Genomic DNA, 12,522 nt, shown 5'->3' on the forward strand with positions numbered 1-12,522 from the left:
GGCGGGGCGGGGCGGGGCAGGGCAGGGCAGGGGAGTTCTGAGGAGCACCCCTATAGGTGTGAGTCAGCCTGGAATTTCACAGCCTCCAGCTTCCCCCTCTTCTCTTGCCTCCCTGGAGCAAGTCCACGAGGACACCAAGAGGGCTGCTGGTGGCCTCTGGTCCCCGAGGGCTTGCCCCCACCTCCAGATCGAGAACAGCAAAGCAGAAGGTGGTCCTGGTTTGAGGTCTGCCTGGTTTCTGTCTCAGCTCAGAGATTCTGAACTCTGTGTTTATGCAGGCTTCTCTGGGCCTCAGTTTCCCCGAGACGCACACAGCCAGGATGAAAAAGACCCCACCAGTCAGAGGAGGTTGTGCTCAGAGAGGGTTAATGCTCTTGGATGGCAAGTTGCCTCGGAGACAAGGAGTTTAGGAATTGGGGGCCTGGGTCCTGCCACCGACCTGCTCTCTGACTCTGAGGCAGTGTTTCCCATCTCTGAGCTTTAGATCTCAACGAGGTGGCTCTGACCTTCTTTGTTCCTGGGCAGGGAGGACAATTGGTCCCCAGCAGCTTTGTGGGGAATCCTTAGCTGTGGCAGAGGGGAATCTGGCCCAGTTCCCTGGCTTGTTGGAGCAGCAGGAAAAGACAGAAACAAAACCTAGACCCCAGCTTGTCCAGGAATGGGCTCCTTTTGACCTACATGGATTTTGTGAAGGTTTAACCAGCCTGTGATTTTGTCTGGCTTTGCACATGTTGTTCCTTCATCCCGGATGCTATATCCTGTTCCCCGCGTTCTGGGACAGCTCAGATGTCCTCCCACAGAAGACTTTGCAAACGCATGCAGGGCTCACCCTTCCTTCAGACTCCTAAATCACCTGTCTCTCAGACTGCCTTTAGCCTAGCACTTAATGGTGCTCGGAAGACCCCTGAGTCGGAACCATGAGCCCTCCTTTGACACAGGAGAAAGAAGGCTCAGAGAGGTTAGGTCACACAGCAGTGGGAAGCCCTGCTCCCAAGCTCCACCCTCTGCCCCTCTCCGGACTGGAGCCAAGACTTCGGGTAGGCGTTGGGGGAAGCTCTTACATGCCAACCATTATTTCTCAGAATGCCTTCCTGCTCAGGATATGAGGTCCTGGAGATAGGGCCTGCTCTCAAGACTGAGTGCTCTGAGAAGCAAAAGCCAGTTACTTCCAGGAAGTATACAGTAAGTCCTCTTTGGGCCTCAGTTTCCCTTCCTGTAAAATGGGAGCGAGGAGGTATGGCTCAGCACTCCTAGGGGCCTCTCGGACCCAGTCCTTCTCGGCTCCCAAGCCTGCCCCAGTGGCGTAGCCGTAGCCGGGAGGGATTGGGGTGGGGACGGCCGGAGGACAGCCTGCTCCGCTCCAGACGGTTGCAGCTCGGGGCCTGGACACCCTAACCCCGCCCTCCGCGCTCGCGAGGTAGCTTTAAGATCCGGCGGAGCCCGCGGCGCGGCACCTGGAGCCCCGACCCCAATCATCCGGGAGTCTCCGCCCTGACCGACAGTGCTCGAGGACCGGGATGGGGAAGAGGTGGGGCGGGCGGCGCCCCCGCCCAGGAACGGAAGCCCGAGCGCGAGCGCAGGGGTCGCGGGCGGGCGGCCGCGCGGGGGTAGAGTGCGAAGCCCCACGGCGCGCCCCCCGCCCCCACTGCTCCGAGCGCCCCACCAGCTCGCAGAGCTCCTGCGAGGGTCACACAGCCCCCCCCCGGCGAGCGCGTAGGGTGCGGCTGGCGGGACACCTCTCTGCGCCGCCTGGAGGGCGGCGGGAGCGAACGGGACACCCGGCACCTGCGGGTCGGAGGCATTTGGACACCCCTGGACGAGACCGAGAGCCGGACTTGGGAGCTTTTGGGGAAGAGGGTGAGCCAGGTTAGGAGACCGCCTCTAGGGCCGCACCCTAACGCGGGGCGCCTCCTGCAGACCCGAGGGGATAGCAGTCCTGGGGATCGTGTCGCCCTCGGTCCCTGTGCCTGGACCACACCTGACTACCTGCCTCCGGATGGCTTCCTCTGAGGTGGGTGTAAGCTTACTTCTCTCCCTCCTTCCAGAGCATCAAGGCTCCTCCTAACGCCGCGCCTGCCTGTCTCTTCACCTTGACTACAGTGACTTGCCGGTGCAGAATGGACACCCAGGTCTCATCCTGTGTGCTAACTCGCTGGGTGGCCTTGGCCATGGCAGTCAGGGCCTCAGTTTACCCGGCAGTTGATTGGGGATGGTTCAGACTACTTCCTGTTGAGATGGTTTAGTTCTTACAGGAAAGTGTCAGGTGGAGTTCTCCTGTGGGTTACACAGTGTGATGGGCCCATTTTACAGAGGGAGCCAGGGGAGGCGTGGAGAAGCTAGGTAAGTTGCCCAGTGTCAGAGCCAGGGTCCATTCTTGTCCAGCTCTGTGTCACCATGCTTCACTTACAGCTTGTCATCCTGCCATCTCATCTTTACAACTTACTTTCCCCTGCCAGGCAGAATTTGAGCTCAGTGATGCTGAGCAGCTTGCTCAAGGTCACCGAGCTTGGCCATGGTTTGAGGGAGTGACAAGTCTGGTGCAGGGAAGGGCCTCCTCTGGCTGGTGGGAGGTGGGGCTGGTAACAGCACATAGGCTTCTCGGAGGAGGTGGCTGGTGTCTGGACTGGGTCTTGAAGGGGGAGCTGTGAAATGAGGGCCCTGGATCAGGACCAAGGTCTCCCCAGGACAAGGCCCCCAGGGCCTCAGGACTGGGTTCAAATTTGGCACTGACCTCAGGCAATCTGTCACTGCTGAAGCTCCGTAATGCTGTTATGGTGATTAAGTCGGGGCCACCTGTAAAGTGCCATGTGGGATGCAGCCCGTGTCAATACCCAGTACACGTCAGCTGCTGCCATTGTCACATATGCAGGTCAAGGGAGACATGGGAAGGAAAACCCCACCTGCAGACCACCTTCATCTCGAGGGGCAGGATTAATGATGATTCACATTCCCCTCTGCGGTTTTCTCTCTTTCTCACAATGAGCAACCACTGCTTTTATAGAAGGTCAAAGCACCTTAAGTTACCTTCTGTGGAACAGAGTTCTTTAAGTGTCGAGAAATACAGCAGTTTCTGGCTTGGGGCCGGGTCCTTCACCTTTCTGGGCTAGGTCTCCTCATTTGTAAAATGGGAATTTCTTTTCCTGCCCTGACCACCCACCTCAGGTGTGGGGAGAGTGAAGAGATGCCACTGTATACCGGCGAGGGCTTACTGACTGTTAGCGGCTTGCTGTGAGTTTCGGAATTGTTTTTCCAAGCTGATTTCTGCAGCTTTTCCTCTTGACAGCCTCTCCTAGCTGTCTAACTTCAGAGAGGGAGAAATCAGGTTCTTTTGCTGTTCCCCTCACAAATGCCTTGAGCTGGAGACAGGAGACACTTGCTCCATACACACATTTACAGGAAGAGAACAGCAGGAAATTTATGGATGACATTTTTCTAGATGCTTCTGGTGGTCTGGGGGCTCAGAAAGATTCAGGAAAATGCCTAGAGCACCCCTGTTACATGTATACATTCTCTTTTTCTCTCACAAGTCCACACATGTATGGGTTTTTTAAAAAAAAAATATGTATTTATTTGACAGAGAGATCACAAGTAGGCAGAGAGGCAGGCAGAGAGAGAGGGGGAAGCAGTCTCCCCGCTGAGCAGAGAGCCTGATGTGGGGCTCAGTCCCAGGCCCCTGAGATCATGACCCAAGCTGAAGGCAGAGGCTTAACCCACTGAGCCACCCAGGTGCCCCCACACATGTTTTTAAACACAATTGGGAACATGCCCTTTTGAAGTCTAAAGCTTTACCTACTAGATCTTTTTTTTTTTCCTAAGATTTATTTATTTATTTTAGAGAGAGAGGGAGAGAATGTGATTGGGGGAAGGGATAGAGGGAGAAGGACAGAGAATCTCAAGCAGACTCCCCGTTGAGGGCAGAGTCCAATGCGGGCTTGATCCCGATCCCAGGATCCCGGGATCCTGACCTGAGCCAAAACTAAGAGCCAGCCTCTTAACCAACTGAGCCACCCAGGTGCCCCTTCACCTACTAGATCTTGAACATTTTACTATGGCCCTTGGCTCCCCCAGGAGCACACCCTTGAATGGCGGCACAGTAGGGTACCATTTGGGTTCAGCACGCTTGGCTGGGTGAGCCCCCATTTGGAAGGCGTTCCTGATCACTAAAGTCTAGGGTCTGTGAGTTCCCCAGCCTCCCACTTCACTGACTCAGATTTTGTAAGAGGAGGTGTTGTCTCATTAACTTCTTTTAAAGAACCTGCCCTTTATAAGGGAAAGAAAACAAGCCCAGGGCAGTTGGTAGGTTCAAAGCCAGGCCTCCACTCCTTGGCTGGATGCGGGAGCCACTGGATCCCTGGGCTCCCTCCCTCCTCTTAGCTGGTGGTGGCGGTGGGGGGGGGGTCTTTTCCTATAGCAGGGGTTTACCCAGTAACACTTTCCCTCACTTGAGGGAATTTCTTCAACAAATGTGTATTGAACAGCTACTATGTGCTAGGCGTGGGGGGGATATAGCAGTGAGTGGGGCCAGCGTGGATCCTGTCTTCAGGGTGCTCACTGTCTGGTGGGGAGCACAAGCAAAGGAGAAGTTAAACAGAGGCAGGGAGGTGTTGTGAGCCAAGAAGGCCAAGGGACTTGGCGTTTAAATGGAGGCTTCCGGGGTGAGTGCCAAGCCCAGCCTTGAGGGGAGATAATGGCAGGTTACCAGACAGAGAGAACAGCATGTGCAATGGCCTAGAGGTTGGCTTTGGGGACAACATGGATATGGGTTTAGTCCCTTCTTGTCTTTGGTAGGATCTGGGGCCAGATTTCCCTCCAGTGTTTGTTTTCCCTGTGCATTTTTTCTTTCCCTGATGGAGATGACCCACCATGCATAATTTGGTATTCTAAGCTGAGAAAAGGAAGATATATACATCACCCCCCTGCCCCTGTAGTTGTTAAACATTGGTGCTGAGTTTGTTTTCTCAAATGGGTTATTAATATTCCATCCAGGGGGGGGATGACACGCTTTACTCACCCTGTCCTTGTGGTTGGACATTTAGGCTTTCTCCATATTAGGACCATTATAAATAAGGCCAGGGTGGACATCTTTTTTGCACAAAGGGGCCACCTGTTGTGGATGTCAAATTGGAGCTTCTCGTGCCCTCCTTCACACCTGCTCCTTTACCCGCCCTGGGTCTGTGCTTTCCTCTGCCAGGGGAAGGGAGGGAAGTATCAACCTCTCTTGGGATTGTGACTGGGAGAAGGGATCCAACAAGTGTGCCTGCTCGTCCCTCCCAGCCTGTAGCTGATGGGTTGGCAGGTGTTGGGGACTGGGGGTGGGGGGAGTCACACCTACCAGGCTGATGGGGCCTTATGAGGTCTGGGAGTGGGTGCCCAGAGTGAACAGAGACACACTTACTGAGCTCCTGCTGGGTCCCAGGCATGGTGGTTGGAACTTAGGACACATTCTCAGTGGCCTCTGGAACAGCCCTGCCAAGTTGGAAGTATCATCTCCATATTACAGATGAGGAAAACAGAGGCACAGAGGAGTCAAATGAACTGTCCATGGTTACACAGTGATCTCAGACAAATGGGGGAGGACAGAGAGCAGGGTCTCCAGTTCCCCTGCAGGCCTTTCTGATGGCCCATTTTCTCCTCCCCGCCCTTGTCTGTGTTCAGACGTGTGACGCCAGCCGAGCGGCCTCTGCGCTACGTTATGGCATGACGGTCAGCGGCATGGTGCTTCTGGTAGCTGGGACACTCTGTTTTGCTTGGTGGAGTGAAGGAGATGCAGGTGCTCAGCCTGGCCAGCCGGCCCCACCCACTGGGCACCCTGTGCCTGAGGCCCCCAGTCCCCTGCTCAGGTCAGTCAGCTTCTTCTGCTGTGGCACAGGGGGCCTGCTACTACTCTTCGGCCTGCTGTGGTCCATCAAGGCCAGCACCCAGGGGCCTCCCCGCTGGGACCCGTATCACCTCTCCAGAGACCTGTACTACCTCACTGTGGAGCCCTCGGAGAAGGAGAGCTACAGGTCAGCAGGGCAGGGTGGAAGTGATGGGTGGGGTGTGGGGTGGATAAGGCACTGTCACGCCATTGGATATTTGTGTAGCACATTCTCATGGGGTTTCTCCTCTGGACCAGGCCTGGCCTATGTTTGGAGGCTGATCAGCACCATCTTGGAGGCTTTAAAGCCCTTTGACAGACTTCGACAAACAAAGGTAGTTAGAGCTATCAGAGAGGGGCAGACATGGTCCTATGGAGACATGGAGAAATCCAGGAAGGCTTCCTGGAGAAGGCAGCAATTGAACTCAGCATGTTCTGGGGCTGAGTAACATAGGGGTTAGGAGCCCAGACACAGGAGTCAAACCTACTGGGGTCTTCTGGTTCTGTCACTAACTAGCAAGTAGGAAAGTAGATGGTCCAACCCTACTGAGCCTCTGCTTACTCATCTGAGGTAAGAGAGAATAGCACAATAATAGCGAACACCTGTATTCACCATGTGTCCGATTCTATTCTAAGTGTTTTGCATATATTTGCTCATTTTATATTTACAGCAGTTCTTTGAAGTGGGTCCTGTACTCCACTTACAGATGAGAACTCTGAAGCACGAACTACTTGCCCAAGGATACCCACCTAGGGCGTGGCACAGTTAGGACATGAACCCAGGGCCTGTGCTCTCACTGCTCCCTAGCTTAGGGGACATGCAGGTGTAGAACTTTGCCCAGTGCCTGGTGCACAGTAGATGCACAGGAAATGTAACTTTCCTCAAGTGGATAAGGTAGAGCGAGGTTATTTAGGCAGGCAGAAGAGCCTGTGCAAAAGCTCCGGGGCAGGATGGGGGTGGAGACAAAAATCTTGCATTAAGACCATCTTTCTCAACCTTTTTAAAATTATGACTCCCTCTAAGGAGTCTTTTTAGGCATTATTTTTTCATCCCACACCTCCTCCATGAAATGTTCATGCCACAGATACATTGTTTGCTCTAGATCTGTATTATACACGTAAACAGAGTATCACCAGAACCTGTTTTTTGCCCTGCAGTGAATGCAGTCTTTACGTGTGCACTTGTCACCTCTTTATCTATTCAGTCAAGTATGGGCTGTGCCTACATCTCCAGGCCTGCACGCAATTCTAGTTCTGTTGGCCTGCAATGTAAAAATCAGTTGCCAGTTACAGAAGAAGAAGGTGCAGGATATCTGGCCAGCAAGTGGCCTAGCCTGCTGGCTGCAAAGCTAGCATTCTCCCCCCGCACCCCGACCCAGCCTGTAAGCCCTGGGTTTTGGAGTGTTAGTGGCTAAGCCAGACACAAATAAGCTGGCCAGGGGCCTGGACACCCTTCTCCCCTTCTGGAGAGGGGAAAATGTATTCTGAGTTAAAGAATGTAACAAATTCTTCCTGCTACTGTCCTGTGACTCCCTGAGGTCAGAGACAATAGAGCATTCAACCAGGGGCCCCTTGGTACAATGGTCTGGCCTTGGTTTGACCCAACTGTTAAAGGGAAGGGCACGGCCTTGGGGACTCTCCAGCCAATCCCCTCACTTCTCTGCTGAATAGCCTGGGTCCTAGAGAGACTGAGGACCCACCTGGTCACAACGAGTTAGTGGTTGACTGGAAGCAGGCCAGCCCTTGGCGTGCTCGGCTACAGCCTGTCGTTCCTCACCCAGTGTGGCCTGACCGCCTGGGGAGGGTGTTGTCTGTACACACAAGCATGTTGACTCAACAGGGTCGGGGCCATCGTGTGTGTGTGTGTGTGTGTGTGTGTGTGTGTGTGTGTTGGGGCCAGCTGGCCTTCATTCCCAGCAGGGCCAGGGAGATGCCCACCCAGGAGGGTGCTCGTGACCCATCAGGTTTGGAACCAGGATGACTGGTTCGGGGGGTGGGAAGGCTGCTCTTGTGAACGACTATCTGTCTTGTCCCTAAAGCTGACATCGCCCGGTCCTGCTGCTCTGCGAGGCCAGCCTCTACCCCCCCACTGGGAGGGTACTCTACTGGTGGCAGGACAGGAGGTCTCCGGGGACCCCCACCCTCAGGGAACCCTGCAGGAAAAAGCCTGGGTCTCTTCAGACAGGAAGGTTTCAGCGTCTGTACTTTCGTCGTAAGCAGTGTGTCCTTGAGCATGTTACTTGGACTCTCTGAGCTGTGTCCAATCCTTTGTCTGTCATCAGGCCATGACAGAACTTTCCCCTGTGATGGCTGAGAGGATTGGAAGAGGTGAGAAGTCGGGAGGTGTAGACCCTGCAAGGTTCACGCACACTTGAGCTCTGCTGCTGGGCTGACTGGGCCCTGTAGTTTCCTGGGCACTCCAGCGCCCAATCACTGATTTGAGCCTCAAACAGTGGGAAAGTAAAGGCGGGGATTAGGCCCATTTTACAGATGATACAGCTAAGGTGTGGACAGATTAGGGCTTGGGATGGTAAGAAGGGTGATAAGTGCCGTTGCTTGAGCTTTGCAGTTAGATGGGGCTGGGGCTTTGCTGCTTAGTTGATGTGTGACCTTTACTTAACTGTACAATGGCTGAAAGCCATGCCCCCAGGCTTGTCACAGACATGACATAGATGAGGGAGCTTACACTTCAGGCAAACGGTAGGTCACCCTTGTGCCTTTCCCTTTCCATACTGCGGTTACCAGACTCAGCGGAAGGGTGGGAAAGGCAGTGCGGGACCCAGGTCTCCTGCCCCCACTGGGCTCCAGGAGTGAGGCAGGCCCCAGCCCCTTGCTGTGTCTGGGGACCCTAGTGTCAGGCCCACGATGCAGAATATTCCATGAATGGAGCCTCCATCCAGAAGTGTGTGTGATATGACCGCCCCACGTGGGATCTTGTGGTGCCTGAGTTCCCGGCCTCTGGACCATGGGTATGGGACTTGGGGCTGGCTGGGCCCAGATGGTTACTAAGGCAACAGCAGGTGCATGACGGCCACTCCATGTCTGCCCTGTAAGCAAACTTCCTGCTGTGGGCTGAGCTTACCTGGCCTCTGTGCCCTGCCCTGCTAGCTGTCGCCTGCCCGGCTGATCCCAGGCATACCCCAAATCTGTCTCAGGTCTCCATGGCTTGGAGAAACAGGGCAGGGAGAGGCAGGGGTGTGGCTGGGAGGGGAGCAGGGCAGAGGACATAGGGCTCTGGAAGCTGTATGACCCACAATTTTCTGAGTGTTGTCAGAGCTTTTTCCATTTTCCCCCACCCTGAATCTATAAAATGGGAATTGTCATCCCCATTTTACAGATGAGAAGAAAGAGGCTCAGAGAGGCCGCATGAACATGCCTGGGTCATACAACAACAGACAACAACAGAATGTAGCTTGCTTGCCTCCAGAAGCAATATTCTTTGCCTGCCCTCACGTGCAAAGGATGCTGGGAGCTCAGAGGAGAGTTTTCTCAGCTGCAGGGCTCCCAGGCTGTCTTCCAGAAGAGGAGGGTCTGTGAGAGAAGTGTGCAGTAGCACTAGACAGGGAGCCCAGGTTTGGCTCCCGGCTGGTGCCCTCCATCAGGCTGGCACACAGGCTGGGGGGTCAACCCTAGGCTCTCCACCGGCCTCTTCCATGACCCTGTTTGTGACTGGAGCAGCAAACCTGTCTCTCTAGTGGATCACTCTGAGGGCTGTGGTTGGCTCGGGCTGAGAAGACACGTCCAGAAAAGGGCCATGGCCCCGGCAGATGGGGAGTGCTCCCGTGAGGGGCAGCAGCCAGTGCCCAGCACACCCCCCAACCTCTTCTGACCCCCAGGGCCAGCTCCATCCGGTCTGTGCAGGCAGACTCCCTGGTATGGCTTGAACTGCTTCCCCATCCACTCCAGACGGATGAGCTCTGGCAAGTGACAGCCTTTCCGCGCCCGGGTAGCACTTAAGGTGCGGGAGATCTGTGATAAGTTTTGTTCCCCACACCCCTTCCTCACAGAGGCTTTTGAGATTTTGTTGTCAGCTCCCATTTATGGAGCGTATGCTAAGTGCCCCTTCCCCTAGATTATCTCAATTAATCTTCATATAGTCCTATGACATATGTGCCGTTATTGTCCTCATTTTATAGATGGGGAAACTGAGGCTCAGATTAATGGAGTTACTGACCCCATGATCTTCCACCAAGAATGGGACAGAGCAGAGAGTTGAACTAGCCAGTGCCCAGACTCATAAATTGGTGTGGGAAGCGACATTCGGGATCACCTGGTCAGCTCCTGTATCCTTCAGCGTCATCCCCAAAGCATAAACAGACCAGACCTGGGATCAGCGACACTCCCACCCACCAGGGTCCCCAGAGGTGACCCACCAGGGTTCAGAGAGGACTGAGGGCCAACTTCATTCCCCTCAGCTTTGTGCCTAGGATACAGGTAACCTGTTTTTGGAATCTAGCTCTCAAGAAGCCTCACAGGATCTGGTCTCTGCCTTAAGTCCCTCTAGAGTAGGTAGTTCATTCGTTGGAGGCAGGGCAGGTCACAGGAAAGCCAGGCTGTTTACAGATAGATGTGGTTCACCTGATAGATAGTGAGCTCTCTGTCTCTGGAGGTATGCAAGCAGAGGCAGTCACTTGGCGGACTTACCACATGAGGCTTCAAGCATCCATTCGGGCAGGAGAACTGATGTCTCCCATCCTGCCTTGAGCATCCACAACTCCTGATCTTGTAAGGGATATAACAATAAGCTAGAAATCTTTCTGCCTATGAACCATCACTCTGTCTTTCAACAAACATCCCCAGACCCCTACCCTGAGCCTCTGGATGCTCAAAGTCAATCCTTGCCCTGAGGGACGACCTTGGGCCCCTGATGGGGGCAGTGACAGAGGGCGACAGTGCTGTGGGAACCCAGAGCAGGAAGTGAGAGCTTGGGGGGGGGGGCAGTCAAGAAGCTTAGCTTAGCAGAGGAGTCTGTCTCACAGGACAAGTGGGGACTGGCTAGCAGAGAGCAGAAGGACTTGCCCTGCAGAGAGAACTGAGGAGGAGCAAGGAGCGTGTGTGGGCAGGGAGGACAGAATGGGAGGGCTGAGGCCGGCAGGGCTGGCTCACGCCATGCTCCAGGAGTGTCGCCGGGGTGCTGGGGGGCCCACACAGGGTTTGGACCACGGCATGAGGTCCTCCCCAGCCCCAGCCTTCCTTGCTCTTTCTCTCTTGCCCCTGCTAGAGCCACTCTTCTTTTGTCCCGTAGGCTCCCAGTGGTGGCTGCCATCCCCACTTACGAGGAGGCCATATGCTACCCACTCGCTGAGGGGCCCCCAACACCACCCGTGGACCCCATGCAGGAAAGCCTGAAGGACAGTGCCTCTTGGGATGCCCTGCTCAGGACCCAGCACGCCCCGCAGCCGCCCAACTACGAAAGCATCACTGGTGCCGTGCACGACATCTCTGGAGAGACAGCTCCTGGCACGAGGGGCTCCTGCCCAGGCCCGGCTCAGACTGCGGGCGGGGGAGAGTAAAGGCTCCCAGCAGACCTCAGAGCTGGGGTGATGAGCTTCCGGTGTGCAGTGCAGGGCCTGGTACACACGAGGCACGCAACAAATGATTGCTGTTGAATGCTCTTGTATTTACCTGTCGCTGTGTAACAAACCGCTTAAATAAATCCGTCTTACTATCTCTCGTGATGCCAGGGGTTGCCTGGGCCCGGCTGGGTGGTTCTTCTGTAGTCCAATTGGACGTTAGCCCTGGCTCAATTGGGGAGCTTTGTGGTCCAGACGGGTAAAGGGGGGCCCAGAGGGAGGGGCAGAATTGCCCAAGGTCACACATGAAGTTTATGATCAGGAGAAGGTGGGCTCTGAATTCAGTTCTCCTGGGCATGGGTTCTACCCCATACTGGTTGAGTGACCTTGAACAAACAAGCGGCTTTGCCTCTCTGCCTTGCTTTCCTTTGGTGTAAAATGGGAATCGGGAGACACAAAGGCCAAGGTCCTACCCGAGGAGCTGAGTTGTGAGGAATACACGAGGTGATAGCAGCTGGCATTGGGAGCTCACAGTGACCCCGCAGGCGCAGTATTAATGCTTCAGAGAATAAATGCACATCTTAGCCCAGGGGCTAAGATGTCAGATATTGTTAGTAACCTCCCTCCAACCAGTGCAAATTTGGGCTCTGCTCCCATACCTCTTGTGACAGGGAGCTCATTACCTAGACTTACTTTCCAGATGTAGTAGAAATGTCTGTTCTCTCAGCTACATTCTGCATCCCCCATTTCTACCTCACCCCATTTACAGATGAGAAAGCCAGCTCAGGGAGGTTAAGTAACCTTCCCAGGGTCACACAGCAAGCAGTTTCAAAGTCCTGAGACTCAGTCAGCTGGATAAGGGCAGCATTCCCTGAGGGCGGACTGCATGTCGGGGCAGGCCTCTGCATTGTTCCCATCATCATGGCTGCTCTGCAGGTGGTGTTCCCATTTACCAAGCAAGGAAACTGAGCCTCAGATAAGTAAAATGACAGAGAACAACTGCAGAGCCAGGAGTTTCATTCAAGCCTGCCTGTGCTTCTCTCTCTGGCCTCCCTCTCTTCTGGAACTTCTACGCATCCCTCCATTCCCCAGTATCAATCAAGAGCCTCGCCCATTCTAGCCCCTGGGTCTAAAACAGTGACCAAAACAAAG

The 12,522-nt window shown here is 54.7% G+C and overlaps 1 protein-coding gene across 4 annotated transcripts; it reads left to right on the forward strand.

The window, feature by feature from the left end:
• The first annotated feature begins 1,030 nt into the window (after nucleotides 1-1,030).
• TMEM61 (transmembrane protein 61) lies at nucleotides 1,031-11,527 on the forward strand. 4 transcript variants are annotated; one of them, XM_013055628.2, is made up of 4 exons: nucleotides 1,040-1,182; nucleotides 2,046-2,129; nucleotides 5,656-6,005; nucleotides 11,103-11,527. In XM_013055628.2, the coding sequence occupies exons 1-4, from the start codon at nucleotides 1,084-1,086 to the stop codon at nucleotides 11,368-11,370; spliced, it is 801 nt and encodes a 266-aa protein (XP_012911082.1). In that variant the 5' UTR covers nucleotides 1,040-1,083; the 3' UTR covers nucleotides 11,371-11,527. The 4 variants fall into 4 exon arrangements, with proteins under 4 accessions (XP_004751671.1, XP_012911082.1, XP_004751673.1 ...); XM_004751616.3 differs by lacking the exon at nucleotides 2,046-2,129 and adding an exon at nucleotides 1,918-2,011 and having other exon boundaries at nucleotides 1,074-1,182; XM_004751614.3 differs by lacking the exon at nucleotides 2,046-2,129 and having other exon boundaries at nucleotides 1,031-1,182.
• Nucleotides 11,528-12,522: the final 995 nt, after the last annotated feature.

The sequence above is a fragment of the Mustela putorius genome, unplaced genomic scaffold (assembly GCF_011764305.1).
Source record: "Mustela putorius furo isolate JIRA1106 unplaced genomic scaffold, ASM1176430v1.1 tig00003853_pilon_pilon_pilon, whole genome shotgun sequence".
In the NCBI taxonomy this organism is placed as follows: domain Eukaryota; kingdom Metazoa; phylum Chordata; class Mammalia; order Carnivora; family Mustelidae; genus Mustela; species Mustela putorius.